The sequence below is a fragment of the Tupaia chinensis genome, unplaced genomic scaffold (assembly GCF_000334495.1).
Source record: "Tupaia chinensis unplaced genomic scaffold, TupChi_1.0 Scaffold000247_1, whole genome shotgun sequence".
Classification (NCBI taxonomy): domain Eukaryota; kingdom Metazoa; phylum Chordata; class Mammalia; order Scandentia; family Tupaiidae; genus Tupaia; species Tupaia belangeri.
Window position 1 is genome coordinate 969,950 of NW_006159725.1, and position 20,385 is coordinate 990,334.

A 20,385-nucleotide genomic window follows, 5' to 3' on the forward strand; every position below is an offset into this window, starting at 1 on the left:
GAGCCCAATCCCAAATCACTCGCCAGCCCTCTGGACATCCTAAATTGGATTGTTGACCAAATTGTTTCCCACCACTTACAAACCTAGGAATCGACTAGAACCCCTGCACTAGCTCCTGGGCTATGAAGTCTCACCTGCCAATTTGGCCTGGTTTCATTGCCTAAATGTTTGGACCACCACAAGTCCAGGTGTTACTGGGGAGGTATTTTGTATTTATGATTGACATCCACAATGGGCGATCTTTAAGTGGAGGAGATTACTCTCCATAGTGTGGGTGGGCCTCATCAATCAGTTGAAGGACATAAGCACAAACACTGAGGTTTTTCTCAAGAAGGAATTCTGGCGCCAGCAGGTGGCATGGTGATTAAGGCACTTCCATATGGTCTCCAGCATGGCAAAGCATTGTGCCACCCTGCCACCAGGTCTCCCTCTCTTGATTATCTTGACAAATAAAGAGCAGATAATCTAATGTCATCTACCCCTGGCCTTCCACCTCGTCTGCATTCTCCCTTAAAACAAACAAACAAAAACAAGAAAAGATGGGCCAGCAGGTGGTTAAGGCGCTGATCATGGTTCAAGTCCTGGATCTGGCAGCTTACTTTCTTACTCTCCCTCTCTACCTCCCTCTGTCTCTCTCTGGTGAGCATATGTGCCATATAGCAAAGTTTTAAATAATAAGTAAATAAACAATTCTTTTTTTAAAAAAATAAAGAATTGTGCTATAAATCTATAATGTAGAACTCATGCCTGAGTTTCTATAGAGAGAGAGAGAGAAAGAGAGAGAGAGAGAGAGAGAGAGAGAGGAGGATCTCTCATTGGTTCTGTTTCTCCAGAGAATCCTGACCGTTCCCCAGTCAGGTCAGGACCCCCTCTCTGGTGGCTGCCACACCAGTACACCAGTGTGCCACATGGCTGCTCCAATCGGATTTATAACAGAGGGCCATGCTGAGTACAAACCCAGGGCTGGTGTGAACAGCTTATGCTGAGCAGAACTGACAGTTTATGCATTTATTTGACAAATATTTACTAAGCATGTTCTGTGCGTGAGCGTGAGTACTGTGCTGAGTTAGAAAGTAACAAAAAGTCTGCTGGGGAGAGAGCAACCCTGAATTGGCTAACCCCAGTGGACCTGGCAAGAACGAGTCTGAGATGAACTTTGTACTTGAAATGAGGAGTACTGCACAGGAACTGCTGACGCTGAAGGAGACGGGCAGCTGCCGTGAGAGCCTGCATCTAAAACGAGCTGAGACGCTGTCTCTGCTATTAATATAATAGCGTCAAGGTAATGAAGTTCAAGTTAAATACTGGGGGTTTCGTATTTTGTAAATTTTCTCTAATTGATAGTTATCTGTAAGCAAAAATATGGTTAATTTAATCCCATTTATAATCTATAAGGATCTAGAGTCTCTTAGTTCTGTCTGTGAAGTCACCCATTTGATGAGTAATTGTCACCAAAAAGTGAGCATCTGGTGGCAATCAACCTGTGTAAAAGTAAAAACAATTAACCCAAGTCTAAATGCCTACTTAAGAATTATTGCAAATGCCTCCACAATAATCAGTGACAGTAAGTAGCTTTCTAAAGCCTAACGAGGACTAGAAATAATTGGTGAGCTTCCAGCCATCAGTGCTCGGCCACGCTTTTTCACGTACATGGATCATCACAAGCTGATTATGGGATACTTCCCTTCTTCCCAGCATCAGGGCATAGTCTCTGTTTTTCCCCAGACATCCCTAGAAGCAAAATAAGAAGAGTGTTTTGCTCTTTTTGCCACCTACTCCCTGCGACTCAAGAGGCTGGCTAAGGATTCTGACTGTGGCATTTTCTTATTGTTTATCTGTCCTGTTCTGTTTTGTTTTACTTTGGTGGGGGAGGGGGTTGCCATAGGGCACATGCACTCACCAGGGGCAGGGGGAGATAAAGAGAGAGAGAGAGAAAGTGAGAAGTCACCCCATAGAGAGGATGGCCATACTGCAATCCCTTCTTCTTCATTCTCCATGCTCCTCTCGGGATTTGGAGCATGCATGCACATGCACCTGATGTGTTTTTCAAGCCACTCAGTCCTGGACTCAAACTGTGCAGTTGGCCATGTGAGACCCAGACCCTTAATAGCCACATCACCTGCTGGCCCCTATCCCAGTTTTTTAACACCTCCTCCATTCCTGGTATTCAAGCCACTACTTTCTCCTGGCATCCCTCCTGCCTCTCTGATTATTGCATTCGCCATCATTTCTGTTGATTTTACTGATTTGTTGCATCTAGACCCTCATATTCTTTTTTTTAAGAGATTTTTTTTTTCTATAGAGCACGTGTGCTCATTGGAGCACAGAGAGATTCAGAGAGACAGAAAGAGAGACATCACCCTCCAGGGGAGTGGCCCCATTGCAATCCCTTCTTCATTCTCCTCTTAGGATTTTGGCCATGCATGCACATGCTTCTGGCATTAGTTTCAAGCTGTTGGCTCCAGGACTCTATCCATAGTCAACCATGTGGGAGTCCAGTGTCTTAACCACTATACTACCTCCTGGCCCCTGTATCTCACTTTCTTAATCTGTAAAAATGAGTTGTCATGAAATTACATGAGAATACAAATATAATGCACTTACAAAAATTCCTGATATATACTTAATACAGTGTTAGCTATCATACTTAATAAATGTATATAAGTTGTTCCCCGTTGTAATCTTCCATACTACAAACTGGAGTTTGGGTCTGGTTTTAACCATTGTAATCCTATCAACCTCCTACTTAAACTCATTCACCAGCTCCGTCACTTAAAAACAATATTCATTCTTTGTAGCATGGATAATAAAGCCTATGCTACCTATCCCATTTCCAGTGCTTTGCTTGCAGGTGTCATGCTGCTCACTGCTCTCTCATCATGTCAGCCTCGCTGCCTCTTCATCTCGGTTCACATTCATCTTCTCACCTCGCAACCATCTAATCGACTCTTCCCTGGCCTTAAATACCCAGCTCAAATGGCACTGCTGGAGCTGATTGCATCTTTCTCCGAACCACTGCCCTCTGCCAATACCTCTGTTTAAACGCTTCTTTGTTCCATTCTATTATTCTTTACTTACCTGTCTCTTTCTAAGTGGACCCCCGTGGGAGATACATTAATTAAAAAGTACCCTCTTGTCAGACTACAGATTGTGATGATACGATTTTTTTGGTGTGGAAAATGTAGTTGTGCTAAATATGCCATATTTACTTGATAAGTATACAAAGAAGGGAGGGAGGGAGGAAAGGCCATAAATCCAGTGGCCCTGTGGTCAATAAGCACCCTCTTTTCCTTTGTGGCTTCCAGTTGGGCAGCACTGGGCCCCAGGACCCAGACTTCTGTTAGAGAGCTGTGCAGAACCAGTATTCTAGGCAGCATGATAATGACCTAAATAGGTTTTTTTTTTTTTTTCTTCCTAGTCTTTACCTCTGTTGGTCTTAGGAATGAAAAGAGATAGGCAGCAGATGTTTCAGGTGACCCATAGCCATCTCCTGCTCCTGCCACCTGAACTCATTGCTCTTTCCTCCCCAAGGCCTGCCTGCATATCCCTATCCAACATAGCACCCAGCCTAACAGGTATCAGAATCCCTGGCTGGAGCCAGGATGAGCTTCTAGGCCATATGTAGATGGCTCAGCCTTTAGAATCTAGGGTGTCCCTTGCTACTCCAGGAAGGGAAGTTGAGTGACAAGATATCCAAAGCTCAAGACTCTCTTGATTTCCTTGGCACTTAGTTCATTTCTTCTTACTGCCTAGTCCAGTATCTGGTACAGTGGTGAAACCTCACGGGCATTTTGCCAGTAAGGACTTTGCATTGTCTATGCACACCGTGATCTCTTTAGTATCTGTGTGAGTGGAGGGAGAAGAGCATGGAAGAACAAAACCACTTATATTGACATTAAAAATATATCATGTAGTTTTCTTTTTTTTTTTCCCTGTAGCAGCAATTTGCCTAATGATGTTTTGCTCAGACCAATATTAAAGTAAGTTTGTATTCCTCAAGCACACCCTGCCTGTTAGAGCAAGTCATCATTAGAGTGTTCCAAAAGCCAGCCTGGGATTCAGCATTTGGCCCATACAGCCCCCAGATGGATAAATCTCAGCTAAACAATTCAGGGTTGCCATCTTCAAGGAGGTTGGATATGACCAAGATATTTGGATGATGACTCGCATCTTTTAATTGATGAAGCATTTCCTCATGCAGACCCTGGTTCAATGCAGCAGTGCCCCAAGGCAAGCAGGATGATTCTCATTTTATAGGACAGGATTTTGAGACTCCATGAACCCAGTGCAGTGGAAAGAGGAAAGGCTATGCATAGAGGCAGGGCCATTAAAGACAGGCTCACTGTCTCCACGTCCCACGTACTTCCACCTACCTGTCTCTGTTGTAGAATAGCGTATTTCTCTCAGTGTCAAGGCCATGCAGGAAGTGATCTTTCAAGATCCTTCCTAGTCTTAGGATTCTGTCTATAAACCCAGGTAGGTTCCAGGCCAGCCAGAGCATCTTAGACTCCCTGGAAAATGTGAGCTTATAACTCTCGCCCTATGTTGTCCTGCTTCACTTCTGAAAGAGAGTGATTAAAAAGTGAAAGAGAAATAAATGCCAACATTAAATTAATGCATGGCATTTGCTGGATGTATTACCCATTTGTCAAAAAGGTCTGTTCCATTTCAGAAAGACTGTCTAGGAAAACAGAGAACAATGCTAAGTAAACCAGTGAATCATTTCTAATACTGCTTAATACTCTGTTATAAGAAAATGGAAAATGAATAGAGTTCTATTCCTTAAAGCTAAGTAACGTGATAGCCCATATAATGGAAATACGGATCCCTGAATGTCTAATCATGTTAATATTAGATATTTATTGAGTGTATCTCTCTCAAGGAAGCTCAAGGTGTTTTATCAACAGTATTTTAGTAAGTCTCACGTTCCCTCTTCATGGGGATTGTGGTGTTCCATTTTATGGAAAGAAGAAAATGGCCCCCAGAGAATTTGAAATAACGTGTTCAAGATGACTCAAGAAGTCAAGGTCAGTGCCAGCATTAGAAGTTAGATCTCCTCACTCCAAATTTCCAGCAAAGTGAAAATAGAGGGGCTGGCATCTGGGCTATGTAGACAGCACCCCATCTGCGTGCTTTATGTGGAGGGGAATTAATTGCTTGTTTCCTTTTTTCTTCTTGGAGTCAGAGGGGGAGTGTATGCTAAGCCAAAATTGCAGCAAGACGATCCATGGCAGACACACTGGGAAGGCTATCCATGGGTTCTCGTGGTAGGATGAGAAGAATTCCCTCCTGCCATTCCTAGAAGGAGTCATGCAGGGACTGTTCTTTTACCTCTTGAGCCCTAGAGAGTGTTTTATTGACCATCAACCACTGCTGGGAGTTGACTGTGTAAGAAGAAACCTCATTGTCAGTTGCCATTCAGTCTCTATGTCCTGCGCACATGGAGGATATGGGAGGGGATAGAGCATAGGAAAGAGAGTTGATATCGGTAGTTGGGTATGGGGAGAGTGGTGACTGCGGCTCCTCTGCAGATCCAGGAGAGCCTGGTGCACGCATCTGCCCCACACGTCTGTCTATGACTTCTTTGGGAAGGCTGAGATGGAACTGAGTTCCAAAGGTTAGAATCACTGGCTTCTAAGAGCCATCCTCTCAGGGGAAAAAAAAAAAAAAGGCCTGGTATTGCCCTAATTGCTTCCCTGGAGAGCCCTGGGGGAATCCTTATGATTCATGTATTATAACCCATAGGAACCCCAGGAGTTCTGGAAAGTGACTGTGGCCAGATGGTATTCTCTCCCCCAAGCATCTTTAGCAAGTGTCGTTATAGGACAGAAAATAGTATTTCTTGTCCATTGAGGAAGGCATCGGCATAGAAGGAAGTTCTCTCCTTGGCCATATACCACCCCTGTCTCTTGACCCACAGCTACCATAAGACAGAAGGGGAGAAAACACACAAATAGTCCTGCCTATATATTAACTCAGTTCTCCAAACAAACCCACAATGGAGGGTTTATTATTACCCCCTTCCCCACCCCATGTTTCAAAAGAAGAAATAGAGACCTAGAGCATAAGTAACTTGTCCAGGGCTATGACTTGTAAGTGGTAGAACCCGGATTCAGCCCTGGGCAGTCTGGCTCCAGAATCTGTGTTTGAATTCACTTCCTGCTCTCCATCCTATTGTCCTATGCATTTGACTCCAGACTGTGGGATAGCAATTGCATTCTTGCTAGAATATCATTTCTTCTAGTATATGTAGAAGTATGAATGAACAAATTGTCTTATGAGGATAAGAGGAATTTTTGACACATGAGAGTTTAGTGCCACTTCATAGTTCCATGGAAAGCCCCTCCACTGTCGTTCAAAGGATCTCAACACCCCAGGTTGTAGCGAGACCCCTTTGGGTCTCTCTCACCATCGAGAATGCTGACTCTGCTGCCGTCAGTCTGACACACAGCCCGAATGCCAAGGGAGCAGATCCTAATTTTGCTTCCATTCAATCTTCAGTTTCACCAGCAGGCCTCGGTCTGTCCTCAGTGTTTGGGGCAGAGACTAACTAAAGCAGCTATCTACTTCCAGTGTGGTGGTTGTAGTCACCAGAAGGAACTGGACTGACTTGCAGTCAACAGAGACATGTGTAAATCAATACAAATGCCTATACACACAACAGAGCCCCAATCAACGGTGATGGGTGTAAACAAATAACGTGTAAGAGTGCTTTAAGGGGGTGAGATAGAGTAGGTCGGGATTCTGCTGGCATTGGTGAGTAGGCGTGGGCTTAATTAGGAAGTTTATTGGAGCAAGTTGCAAAGATGAAAAAGAGTGGAAGATGCAGTGCCGCTGCCAGTTGAATGAAGGCAAGCATGGCATGTCTCCGGTATAGCGTGATGAATGAGCACCCGAGAAATTGAAGCCATCACCAGTGATTTGAGGTAGGCACTTAACCTCCCTGGGTCTCAGTTCTGCCATCTGTCAGTATGGAAAAATGGGGTATTGAAATCAAGAGCACATAATGAAGCACTTGGAGTTGAGCAGAAGAAAAGTACCACATCATACATCCTCTGGGTTAAAGGAAATCTATTAGGAGGACGAAACGTCTATGGCATATGACATCTGATTTGCCCCAAGAACCAGTAACTCAGATGTCTTCTGTGAAGGAAGCAATCTCAAGAAGCCACAGTGGAAAAAAAAAAAAAAAAAAAAAAAAGGTGGCCATTCAGAGTCTTGCAAAGCGCCTCTTTCTCTTCGGCATCACGTAAACAGCCTGGGCTCCACCTGATCCAAGGCTGGATAAGCCCAGACCCCCTTCTCAAACGACTGCCCATCGCTCGCTCTTCTGGTTGGCGTCAGTCAGTCACCAGCGGACTCAGATGTTTCCTCGTCGGTGTGACTGATAGGTCTCGAGCAGAGCTGTGTTTATGTCTTGGTCCTTGTTTGTGTGATGTTCTATGTTTTATAACTTGAGTCTCCAGAAATTTTTCCCACGGCTATGCATCATTTCTTATCACCCATAACCAAATATGGCAGCTTTAAATAGTCCTGTCATTTTGCTCCATTTCAGTTGCTGTGATATCATCAGGTATAGATTTCTGACACTGAGCAATCTAATGGGGTCTCCGATTCAGAAAGCAACAATAAAAGATTTCTTTTTTCCCCTCCTGGATATCTGTCAGTTACGAGACACCGAGTGAAATAGTCATGAGTGACAGGGCATGCCAAATTCATGAGTGTTTTCCCAGAGAATCTCTGGGATCAAGAAGAACCTTGGGTCAGCAGCTGGCGTACTGGTTAGGGCGCTGGACTCCCACATGGCTGACTGTGGTTCGAGTCCCAGACCTGGTGGCTTGCTTTCTCACTTTCCCTCTTTCTCTCTGTCTCTCTCTCTCACTCTCACTATCTCTCTTTGGTGGGTGTGTGTACCTGATAGCAAATTAAATAATAATAATACATAAAATGAACACAGGAGAATCTCTCAGAGACAACTGAATACAAAGACATCTTAAACAAGACCCCCAAAGCACAGGCAATAATCCCAAAAATAGACAAGTGAGATTACATCGATTAAAAAGCTTCTGCACAGCAAAGGAGATGATAATTAGAGTGAATCAGCACTTGAAATGGGAGGATATATTTGCAGACTATGCCCCAGATAAGGGACTGATAACCAGAATATACAGGGAACTCAGTTTACCTAGGGCGGGGGGAAGAGAGATCGACCCAATTAAAAGATGAGCAAATGAGCTGAACAGACAACTCTCTAAGGAAGACATGCAAATAGCCAAAAAGCATATGAATAAATATTCCAAAAAAATGGACCCAAGGAGTGGCCCAAGCTAGTGACGTCTGTGCCAGGTGTGAACAAGATCAGTTCCTCTGTTCCCTCCTGGACTCCGTGTGTGGATTTTGAACTGTGAGTCGGCTTCTGCCTCTTAGGATGATGAAAACACGGTCAGCCCCAGATGGACATGTGCTGGGATTCTGCACCTTTAGAGTTCTTTGATTGATGATGGAGTGAGACGTGCCCAAATAGGCTTCTCCCCATTCTCTGTTTCCCTCCCTTAGTTACAGGGCTTTGTCCATCGAGTTGCTTTATTTCCCCCATAAATCACGTGGTTTCATAAGAAATGAAAATAGGAAGCCTGGATGCACTAGGAGGTGACCAGCGCACAGCGGGTACCAAACGGCAGTGCTTGGTTTAGGCCATATTGTGACAGAAAACGACTTCCAGACAGACCACTTGAGAGGTCACGGGCATGCAAAGTTCATGTGTGTTTTGAGTGATAGGGCATGCAAAATTCATATATGTTTTTCCAAAGAATCTTTGGGATCAAAAAGGGCCTGGGGCCAGCAGCTGGAGTAGTGGCTAGGGCACTGGACTCCCACATGGCTGACCATGGTTCGAGTCCCAGACCTGGTGGCTTGCTTTCTAGTCCCAGACATTGCTGATGCCCACAGAGCCCAGGACAGCAGAAAGTGAGAGCCATTTGCATCTTACGTGCTGCTGTTCATTCCAAAGGGCAGAGTAAGACTATACCCCAGGTGGTTCAGAAATGGACCCACCAGCTGCCCAAGAAGAAATGGAAAACCACCCAGAAGAGAAGTGGAAAATACCCATGACCAGAGCTGTGGGACTATAATACAATCTGAGAACTAATACCCTCCCTCTGGCCTCAGATGTAGCCATGGGCACAGCTGGGAGCTGTGGATTCTTTTTTTTTTTTTTTTGGAGAGTTTTTTTATGCTATAGGGCGCATGCGTTCACCAGAAAGACAGAGACAGAGAGACAGAAAGCGAGAAATCAACCCCCCCAGGGGCGATGGCCACGCCGCAATCCCTTCTCCTCCATTCTCCTCCCGGGATCTTGGGCATGCACGCACACGCGCCCAGCATGAGTTTAAGCTGCTGGGTCTGGGACTCGAACCGTGGTTGACTACACGGGAGTCCAGCGACATAGCCATTACGCTAACTACTGGTCCCAAGGGAGCTGTGGATTCTTCTAGTTATGGACAATGCAAGCTCTGAGAGCTGGTGGTTTAGTTTGGTATTGGCCTAGGTAGTTGCCCTTCAGGTTTGGGGGGACCCCAGTGTAAATGACAATCCTTGATAGGTCGTGCTGAGACTGATATGACTTTGAGCTTGGAAGTTGCATGTCTCTGGACTTCCTGGATCCCTGAGATGGGAAGACCATGGCATTTTGCATTTAGACTGGTCCTTAGAAAGCATCTGCTCCAGTGGTGTCATAGGCAAGGACGGCAGCAAGCCTGGCACACGACAGAGCATGCCCTGCTTACAGTGGGCAGCCACCGCTCAGCGTCAGCCAGTTGGGAACTTGGACCTAGAGTTTTCAGATCACCCCATTAGGAAAAAACAAAATTAAAGCCAGGAAATCTAGATGTTTAAATAAGAAACGTCCCAATGATTTCATGCAGGCAACAAATACATAAGGGCGACTGCTGTAAGGTGAATGAAGCAAGTCTGTAGGCTCTTTGTGGCCTGGAGGCTGCCAGAGTGTCACCTTTGAACATCCAACAGAGATCAAAGGAGGTGGGGACTTGCCCAAGCCCACACAGTGAAAGAGTTGGAGCAGATGGCTGAACCCCTCATCCCACTTTGTTTTCCTGTGAATAATGGCAAGAATTTGGTATCCAAGGCTCTGTTCCTGGCTCACATGACTCCAACCAAGCACTTCCCTGCCATGTTTTCTCAAGGTCTAGTGGTCCAAGCCCTGGGCTTCGAGTCAGAAAATAAGTGTTTGGATCCTGGCTCTTCCCCCGACAAGCTGTGTAACCCCAGACAGCTCCTGACTGCCTTGAGCTTTGGTTTCTTCACTGGTTGGATGCAAACAATAATTTGTGCCTCCCAGGACTGTTGGAAGGTTCACATGAGTAGGTCTCACTGTGGGAGATCTCCCTGCACATGAGGCCCAAGGATGCCTGTTGTGTTCCCATTCTCATGAGAAAGATGTGGGTGTCCAGGAGGGGGCTGCTGCTGTGTCCCAGCCCTGTAGATAATACCAGCGGTTCGCAGGAGTTCCCTGAGCCATCCCCATCACTCCCAGAGGACTCCAGGCTATGCATAGCAAACATCCCAACATCGGGGCTGCCCCTGGTTCCCAGCTCAAAGCCTCCCTTGACCTAGGGAGTGAAGCGGCCATAGGGTGCTGTTTTCTCTGCTGAGCTCAGGGATGAATCGGTGTGTTGCAGCTGCCCTCACTACGCCTTCATCCTTTAAACTAGCCACCCAGAACCTGAAGAAATGCATTCTGGGGCCAGATCCTCACTCACCATACCCTCTGCCCTACTCTGCCCTGCCCTGCTCTGACCATGGGCTGCCTTGAATGAATTCGTACAGTGAATCTTGTTCTTATCTCCGTTTCCAGGGACGCAGACCCGGCTATTTCTCCTTCCTGGACCCGTTTTCTCCAGGCGTCTGGCTTTTCATGCTTCTAGCCTATCTGGCTGTCAGCTGTGTCCTCTTCCTTGTGGCTCGGTAAGCTCCCCTCCCCTTCCCTGTCCTCACACCGCCACCTTGTGTCCATCTCCTGGAACTGCATGGGGAGGGGGTTGGGAGGAGGAGGGGGTGGGTTGGTTGGGAAGACCTTGGAGGGATGGGAGAAGGACTTCTTTGGGTCCTGAATCGTGGTCTTCCCGCTGTCAGCCTCACACTCCCGCCCATCCATCTTCACATTCCTCACGTGCAGGATGTGGCCAGGTGAGCTGGACAGGTCTGGGTTGCTTCTGCACCCCTGCCTTGCCTCCTCTGCTCCACCTCTTGCCTCCTGCTTGTTGGAGAGCCCTGGAAAAGAGCGGGAAGGAGGGTGGCAGGGAGGTCCTTTTGATTAAGCAGCATGCGTCCGACTGCCCTGGCATCTGTCCTCGCCAGGGCCTCCACAGAATGCTGAATGGCAAAAAACACCTGCAGACGCAGAGTGGGGGCCAGGCCATGGCAGCCAGGAGGGCCCAAGGCCTCCTCTGCAGAGAGCCTGCACCGCCTCTGAGAACACAGCTGCCTTACTGAGTGGGACCCAGAGGGTGGCAGGTTTTAGGAGGGCACAGTGGAGAGGGGTACTGGCGAGTAATTTCGAGTCCAGACAAGTGTCCAGATTGGGGGGAGGAGGATGGGGAGGAGTCCTCTCCTCTCCTCAGAAACCCAGGACTGCCCTGCCCTATGGGAAAACTTAAGGAGACTTGGCAGGCTGTGATTTCCCAAGCACGTTCCAGTGGGGGTGGTTTCTCCCTGAGCCTCAGGCTGTTGGACCCAGCCTGGACTTGAAGAAGGCCAATTCATGACCTAGAAATGGAAGGTGCGCTGGTAGCTTCAGGCCACCCACTCATACCCCTGCCTCCCGCTTAGCCCTCCACGTACTGTCGTGGAGACTCGGACAGGGCTGCTGCGTGGAGCCGAGAGCTGCTCGGGATGAGCTTCTAGATGGGCTTCTATGTGGCTCTGTTTGCTGGTGCCCCTCAGTTTTCTCCTTTCCCTGCAGACCACAGGGGCAGGATGATGCCATAGTGAACATCCCACCTCCAGGGACTGGGGGGTCAGGTGTGTGCAACAGATCGAGGGAAGCATGTGCTCTCTCTAGCTAGGAGATGGGACAGCAGTGTCCTGAGCCCCGCAGAGCCCCGAAGTCCCTGATCCCCAGGGTGGTCCCGTCCTGCCCAGGAAGGCTGGCATTACCTTGTCTCCAAGAAGATCAAGGCTGAGGTCACGAGAGTCATGGGGGCCACAGGGTCCACCAGACAAGGAAAGGCCTCGCTGACAACCCGGTCATCTCCACGGGCAGCGGAAATGCTGCTCGGGCGCCCCTCCCCTCCCGGCCTATAGGGCATTGCCACTGTCTAGTACCTGTTGTCAGGGAGGCTGGCGAGACGGGAGCCTGCATGTTGTCTGACACCTCCCCGCCACTTTGTAGCACCATCCACAGCTGCTTTAAGAAGCTGCTGCTCTGTAATTCACACCAGCTCCCTTTGATGGAGCCCCGTGCATGGCGGGCCGCAGCTCTCAGGACACCTTGAGAGCCTGGGAGGGTCTTGGGGCTTGATTACCAATCATGCACACGAATCTACTTTTCCAGGCCCGATACCTGAGGCTTTAGTCCAGCCCCAAGGGGTTAGACACCCCTCTTCCCTGCCCTCAACACACACACACACACACACACACACACACACACACACACACCGGCCCCAGGATCCAGAATTCACGCAAAGATGAACAAGAGCATGTATTCACGGGTCAACCACACAGCGGAGCATCCTGCAGCCTGGGATGCTCTATCCGAAGGCAGCGGTTTTCATACAGCCAGCCCCAAGGGGTTAGACACCCCTCTTCCCTGCCCTCAACACACACACACACACACACACACACACACACACACACACCGGCCCCAGGATCCAGAATTCACGCAAAGATGAACAAGAGCATGTATTCACGGGTCAACCACACAGCGGAGCATCCTGCAGCCTGGGATGCTCTATCCGAAGGCAGCGGTTTTCATACAGGGCTCTGTGGAGTGCAAAGGCTCCTGAGAGCTGCCTGAGACTTGGAGAGTGGAATGAGGTTGCTAGGCGGCTCTTGCTCTGGGGCCCCAGAGCCTCTTCATCTTGACCAGCTCTGCTTTTATCTCTTCTGTATTGTTCTTCTGGGGGCGATTTCAGAGGGGGAAATGCCTGCAAGCTACAAATCTCAGGCAGCTCTTTCCAAGCCAGCCGATCACTAGTCATACAGGGAACTTTTAGAATGTTGAATCCCTGGGCTCGATTGTGGCTGCAGAAGCCCTAGGGATAGGGCCTGGGAATCTGGATCCCAGAAGCTTCCCAGGTCCCTGCCATGGTCTGCAGGCTTGGGATGCACCAGGAGAGAAGCCGGTGCTCAGGACACGCACATGCAGAAGGAACACATCTCACAGGACACGGGGCCAAGGGTGACAGGCTCACCCGGTGTTCAGGATGGAAGGCGCTCGTGGAAACGGGGGTGGGGTGGGGAGTTGATGCCAGAACATCAAGTGCACACCAGGCCAAGTGAGGGCTGGGGAAGACCAGTAACAGCAGGACCTGGGGTGCCCTGGGCCTGCCCCTTCACACCTGCACAGAGCGGGAACTTGAGGTGGGGGCCAGGCTAGGGCTGAGCATGTGCCTGGGGCAGGGAAGCAAGGGCTTTGGAGACATAAGGGGACTGCTCAGCTCTGAGGCGAGGACAGCGGGAGGAGTGTTCCTGCCTCTGGGAGGCAAGGGGCCTTGAGCAGCCCTTCTCAGCCTTGCCTTCATCACACTCACCTGGGGCGCCTTAAACAAGTGCTGAAGCCCAAGCCCCACCTGGACAAGATAAATAGGAATCTTCGGGGTGGAATCCCAGCATCAGAATTTTAGTCAAAGCTCCCCAGGGAGTCTGAAAGGCAGACAGAATTGCAAACCATGGCCTTAGAAGCCCTCTAGGACAAGTGATCCTCAGTGTGTTCCCCGCACTGGTGGCACCAACATCACCGGGGAACTGGCAGACTCAGACCAAGTGATCTGGAACCTTCGAGAGAAGGGTCCAACCATCACTGTTGTAGCAAGACTTCTTGGTGACTCTGATGGAGGCCGAAGTTAGAGCTACTGTGCTGTACTGAGGGTTCTCAAACTGTGGTTCCGTGGGACTCTAGGGTTCCCCCGTTGATCTCCTTGGTGTGGCAGAACAAGCATCTCCCCAGCCTGTCCACTACATGACACCCCTGGCTTCCAGTCAAGGGGCTCCACTTTTGTCTATTTTGTGTATTGGAGCTCCATGTTGGAATTTATTTGGTGGGGGGAAGAAGTGTTTCTTTGATTGGCTATAAACAGTTTGAGGACCACCAGCCCAGCCCAGCCATTTCACTATATTGGTTGGGAAGAGCCAAGTGGAACAAAAGTGACTTGCCCAAAACCAAAGGCCACTGATGGAGCACAGAGGTGAGGCCAGAAAGGAGAGCCCTCCTGCCACCCAGCACCCTCTCCTTCACCCCTCCTCCACGGTGCTAGTCTCTGCCCCTCTCTCCCACAGACTGACGCCCTACGAGTGGTACAGCCCACACCCTTGTGCCCAGGGCCGGTGCACCCTCCTGGTGAACCAGTACTCCCTGGGTAACAGCCTCTGGTTTCCAGTCGGCGGCTTCATGCAGCAGGGCTCCACCATCGCCCCCCGCGCCTTATCCACCCGCTGCGTCAGTGGTGTCTGGTAAGGTCCCAGAGGAGGGGAGGGGCGGACAGGAAGTGCTGGGGGAACCAGACCAATGCTACAGGAACACAGAGGGGTCCTCCGTGCTGGCAGGCAGGGACCTGAGAGCCCCCAAGCCTCTGGCTGGGAGCTCAGGTGCATTTCCCCAGCTCCAACATGGGGGGCAGTGCATGGGGCCCCTAGTACTGTCTTCTCCCTTTCCCTTTCTCTGCCCTGCGATCCAGATACAGAGGACAGCCTAGGTGGGAAGGGAAGTGGGGAGAAAATAGCCAGCCTGGCCCTCGGTAAAGTCCTGCTAACTTCCTGATCTGAAAATGACCTGAGGTTTGAGCAGAGCCTACAAAGGCTCAGGTAGATTTATGCAAATATGAGCCTGAGGCAGGAAGTCCCTGCTGGAGGAAGCCCAGCCCAGCTGCCACATCAACCCCGCCACCCCAAAGCTTTCTCAGGTTTATGCACCTGCCTGGGAGGGGGGTCATCTCAGCAGGTGTGGGAACGTGCACAATCTTAGTCGCTCAGAGTCATTCATTGTCCAGAAAGTTCTTTGGAACCTTGAAAGTGCTCCATAAATGTATGACTAGTAATCGTTATTAGACTATGTGGAGGGAAATGAAATACACATACATATGTGTGTATGTGTGTGTGTATATATATATAATATGTATGTTGCCTAGAGAGGCTAGTTTGCAGAGTTCAAAGTTTTGATCCTTTCTTAAAAATCCACTCTGGATTTGGCAGCCATGGCATACAGAATTCACAACCACGGTCCTCCTTCCTCCCCTTCAGCCTGTTTAAGCCAGAGGAAAAGGAAAAGTGGTATTTCCACCTTGGGTGTGGATGCTGGGTAGGGTGGCCTGGACAGAGTTGCAGAGGAGCGCTGAAGCTGGGGTGCGAGGGAGCGAACATGCAGCTGGGACCACAGCCCCTGCCCGCGTGGGTTTCCTTTTCCTCGATAGCAATAAATGTGGTGAATTTAAATGCTTACCCATCCCCACATAGTGTCGAGAAGTCACTAAGCGGTTGGCGGGGAGAGCTGGGGTTCATGTCCCCAGGCAGGAGAGATGGGCTCTGCAGGGACATTCACAAAGCTCCCTGAGACTCAGGAAATCTGGGCAGAAGCCCGGGAGGTGAGCTGATCTCAGCTGAGGAAGCTGGCCTCTTTCTACCAGGCTTTCTTGTCCGGAGGGTGCTCGATGTCATTGGTGCACGAAGAGCCCCGCTGCCTATTCCATACACTTGTCAGCTCCCCCTACCCTGCCCTAGGAAATCTCTCCTCCAGAGACTTGGGTGGCATGAGAGCTGCAGAGACCCAGCTGCCCTTCAGGCTGCCCTGCCCTTAGGCCAAAGACTCAGTGCTGCCTTACATAGCTGGCCCCTGGCATGGTTACTGTGTTCCAGAGCATGTGTGTAAAAGGGGTTCAGTGTTAGTAAGAAGCCACCATGATGGTCCCTCACCCCTGACCACTCTGCTTCTTGGAGTTGGTAGTTATTGAGTCAGGGCCTTGGGATGGTCAGTTTTCCGGGGGAGTGCAAGTCAGAAGGCAGGGCCATGGTGGCCTTCCTTGGCCTCCTCACCCAGAGAAAGTGATAGAAAATGCCACGTCACGGACAAGAGCACTGGCTTTCCAGGGTCACGCCCCTCTGACACAGAGCAGGGCTCTCCTGGCCTCCAGCAGCATGGGCATCGCTTGCTTTCTCAGCAGAAGTGATGGGCTTGCACTGGGTCACTTACACTCAGGCCGTTCCCTGATGACCAGTGGCTTATACAGCCCAGGGCAGACAGACGCCAGAACAGGGGCAGCCATGGGGCCGAGGGACCCTCCCCAGCCAACTCTGAGGTAACGTCCACGCCCAGCGCTTGTGGACCCACGCACTGACCACACAGCTGTGGAGATGCAGAACACTGCTTCCCCTGGGGATGATCTGAGTGGCAGCTTCCTCAGAAGAGCAGAGGCAGGGGAAGGCAGACCTTGGGCAGGAGGCACCCCCAGCACACACGGAGCACAGCAGGGAAGGCAGCAAGGAGGCGGGTGGCCTAGCTGTTTGCATCCACATCGGCCGGAGGGTCTCTAAGACGCCTCTCCCTCTCACCTAGTGCCCTACAGATGACTGATCGCTGATGACAGTACCTCACGTGGTCTCATAACTTTCCGAAGACAGGCCGGGCAGGCAATATTGGCCCATTTATTAGGCAAACACATGAGCTCAGGGAGGGTGAGAGGCTTTCCCACAGTCCCCCAGGTGGAATGTGACAAAGCCAGAGTGGCAGGCAGGCTCACCCTAGTGGTCTGGCATATGGATGTACCACCAAGCAGTGGGTGTCCCTGTCACTTCACCCCGGGAGGCGGCCACCAGTTTTTGGCCACACAGGTCAAAAAGATGAGACTTCCGCTCTTGGAAACCCACCCAGCAGCTGCCAGTTGCTGGGTCCTGTGGCAATCAGAGAGCACTGTTGGCAACGTCTTCACGTGGGCAAAGCTTCATGAACTCAGATCTCCCTCTCAGAACCGGGACTCTCCACTCTAAATCATACTCAGATTTATCTCTGAACCCCTTGGAAACTAAGGTTTGCAGGGTAGAGCCTACTGCTAAGCAGACAGGACAAGGCCTGTTTAACCTACTACGCAGAACACTCCATGTTTAATGGCTTGAACATAGATGCTGCTCGCTTGGCAAAATGAGTCTAAATTTAAGTGAGTATTTTGTTTGTTTTTTTCTTGAGAGATTTTTTGCTATAGGGCGCATGTGCTCACCAGAAAGACAGAGAGAGACAGAGAGACAGAAAGCAAGAAATCACCCCCAAGCGGGGATGGCCACGCTGCAATCCCTTCTCTTCCATTCTCCTCTTGGGATCTTGGGCACACACGCACACACACCCAGCGTGAGTTTAAGCCACCGGGTCTGGGACTCAAACCACAGTTGACTACATGGGAGTCCAGCAACATAGCCATTATGCCAATTGCTGGTCCCCAGTTTAAGTGAGTTCTATCTGCTCAATGAGACAACCTTCTGATTTGAAATAGCATGGCTATCGTGTGAATATTTTTGAATTCCAACTGTCCCGCAGTTCAAAGGTGCTTTTTGCCAATTCGTCTTATTAAAAATTTCTGCCATTGCAGCTGGTGGAATTGATTTTAAAAGACAAATTTATTAATGTGTCCTGTAGCGAGTCACTCCTCTGAGCCCCAAACCCTCACCTGTAACACTGGGATGCGAAGTGCGCCTCCTGGAATGGCAGGGATTGCTACACGGGATAGCGGTTGTAGCTCATGGCAGGTGTGCAGGACACGCTGGTGTGCAGCTGAAGGCCGGCTTCCATGGGAGGAGGCGGGGGGCCGTGCCAGCTCTGCTCCAGACAGGGCCCTCCAAGCGGGCACCCTTAGCTCATTCTTAGCCCATCCCTCATACTCCCCCAACCTCTCACATTCATGGACCACATGCCTGTTGAATAACAACCCAAGAATCACCTCCTTTAACAAATAAGAAAACAGTCCTCTGTCTGCTTCTAGGCAACGTTCTCAAACTGGATTCATTTCAGTTGATGTCATAAGCCCTGTCCTCTCTCCCTTCCCCCACTAAGCTGGAAGAGCCTGAAGAAGAGTCGCCTGGTCTTGGGACCCGCAGATGGCGTAATGGTTACGTTACTATACTCCCATGTAGTCGACCGTGGTTTGAGTCCCGGACTCAGCACCTTAAAATTCATGTTAGTGCTTGTGTGCCCAAAATCCTGAGAGGAGAATGGAAGAGAAGGGATTGCAGTGTGACCATGCCTCCTGGGGAGGTGATTTCTCACTTTCTGTCTCTTTGTCTCTCTCTGGCAAGGGCACATACCCAATAGCAAAAATCTCTTTAAAAAAAAAAGAAAGAAAGAAAGAAAGAAAGAAAGAAAGAGAGAAAGAAAGAGAGAAAGAAAGAAAGAAAGAGAAAGAAAGAAAGAAAGAAAGAGAAAAAGCCACGTCTGGTCTCTCTGTCACAGCAGGACTGGAGACCACGACTCTCAGGAGTGCCCGGGCAATGACGGCTTCCTGGTCTTTTCTATGTAGGTGGGCCTTCACGCTGATCATCATCTCGTCCTACACGGCCAACCTGGCAGCCTTCCTGACCGTGCAGCGCATGGATGTGCCCATTGAATCAGTGGACGACCTGGCCGACCAGACCACCATTGAGTACGGCACAATTCACGGAGGCTCCAGCATGACCTTCTTCCAAGTAAACCCCATTTGGTCGCTCACCCGCATGGGGAGTTGGACAGAATAAACTGAGATGTTTGTCTGCTGGAGATGAAAACATCTCTCCTCATCTCATTATCTCGTTTGAACATCTAGTTTGGAGGTCCACGTGGGGCTTATTTTTCCCTCGCTCTATAAAATACCCCTGGAATGACATCCCATAAGAACTCTGGGTTATATCAACTTGTCCCCACCCATGTTGGACATGAATGATTGGTGGGACTTGAGGCGATTTTAGGTGCAATGCATAGAACTGTTTTTGAATACAATAGTTCTGTTTATTTTTAATGAACATCAGGAAAAAATATGTGTGTAGTGATTCACACCTGTAGTTTTATTTCTGTTTCTGCATAGGATAGGGATAATGCATGGTGCTTACACTTTTTAAAGTGAGTTAAATTTTATACGTAGTGCTTAGATTAAGCAAGATTACAATACTACACAAATGGCTAGAGTTTGAGGAACACCAGGGTAAGGGGAACTGGTTTCATTGATGTTACACTAGGTAGGTCTCTGATGAGGATCTTAGTGTCTTCTTTGGGAATCCTTTGTGAGGCTCAGGAGAAGGCCCTGCCACAAAGGTGGATTGCCTGGCCAACTATCTGTTTGATCATTAAAACTGACAGAGGTAGGCCAGGCAGAATGGTAGTTTTCAAGGCCAACCAGGTGGTGTGGTGGTTAAAGCAGATGGATCCCACATGACCAACTGCACAGTTCAAGTCCTAGACCTGACAGCCTGAAATCATGCCAGGCGTGTGTGCATGTGTGTCCAAAATCACAAGAGGAAAATGGAGAAGGGATTGCAGTGTGGCCATCCCCCTTAGGGGGTGCTCTCTCTCTCTCTCTCTTTCTCTCTCTGACAAGTGCATGTACCTTATAGCAATTTTTTTTTAAATAAAAAAAAAACATAGTAGTTTTCATTTGCTTCAAGATGTTGAAGGAAGCAGGTCTCTTTGGAGTTAATAGTGTCTAACCATCTGATGTACAGGAAGTTCATTATCACATGAAACAAGTCCAAGGCCTTTGGTCCCTGCTGCATGCAAGCTGTTGGCACAGAGACTAGTGGAGACATCACGTGAGCATAGGGTCTGGATAGAGCTCCAGAAGTTTCTGATTTATTATTTGCAAAGCAGGAGCCAGCATCGGACTTGTGACTGATAAGTTGCTTTGGGGTGGAGAAGTAGCTGGCACTGCTCCTCCAAACGGTGTCTCTGTGGGTCCCAAGTGAACCTACATTTCCCGCTCCAACCCGAGGAACACTGGAAGGACATGACCAGGATCTCAGTTCTCCTACCAGAAAATGGGGGGGGCGGGGGGAGGATTGGCCATGGAAAAGCTCTTCTGGGCAGATGAGGAAAGCAGTAGGCAGGATTTACAGGGCCTCAGAACCTTCTTTTCTCCTCATCTTTCTGTAAAAGGTGACAAAGGCACGAGTTTCTCCCTCAGCCACTCTGCAATGGCGGGGGGC

General features: G+C 49.3%; 1 protein-coding gene across 1 annotated transcript in view; it reads left to right on the forward strand.

Annotated features, from left to right (window-relative positions):
• GRIK4 (glutamate ionotropic receptor kainate type subunit 4) overlaps positions 1–20,385 on the forward strand; it is a 394,611-nt gene that overhangs the window by 344,657 nt on the left and 29,569 nt on the right. The window contains exons 13-15 of the mRNA XM_006148794.3: positions 10,874–10,983; positions 14,515–14,688; positions 18,732–18,897. Of these exons, the coding sequence (XP_006148856.1) occupies positions 10,874–10,983; positions 14,515–14,688; positions 18,732–18,897 (450 nt within the window). The remainder of the gene's footprint in view (positions 1–10,873; positions 10,984–14,514; positions 14,689–18,731; positions 18,898–20,385) is intronic.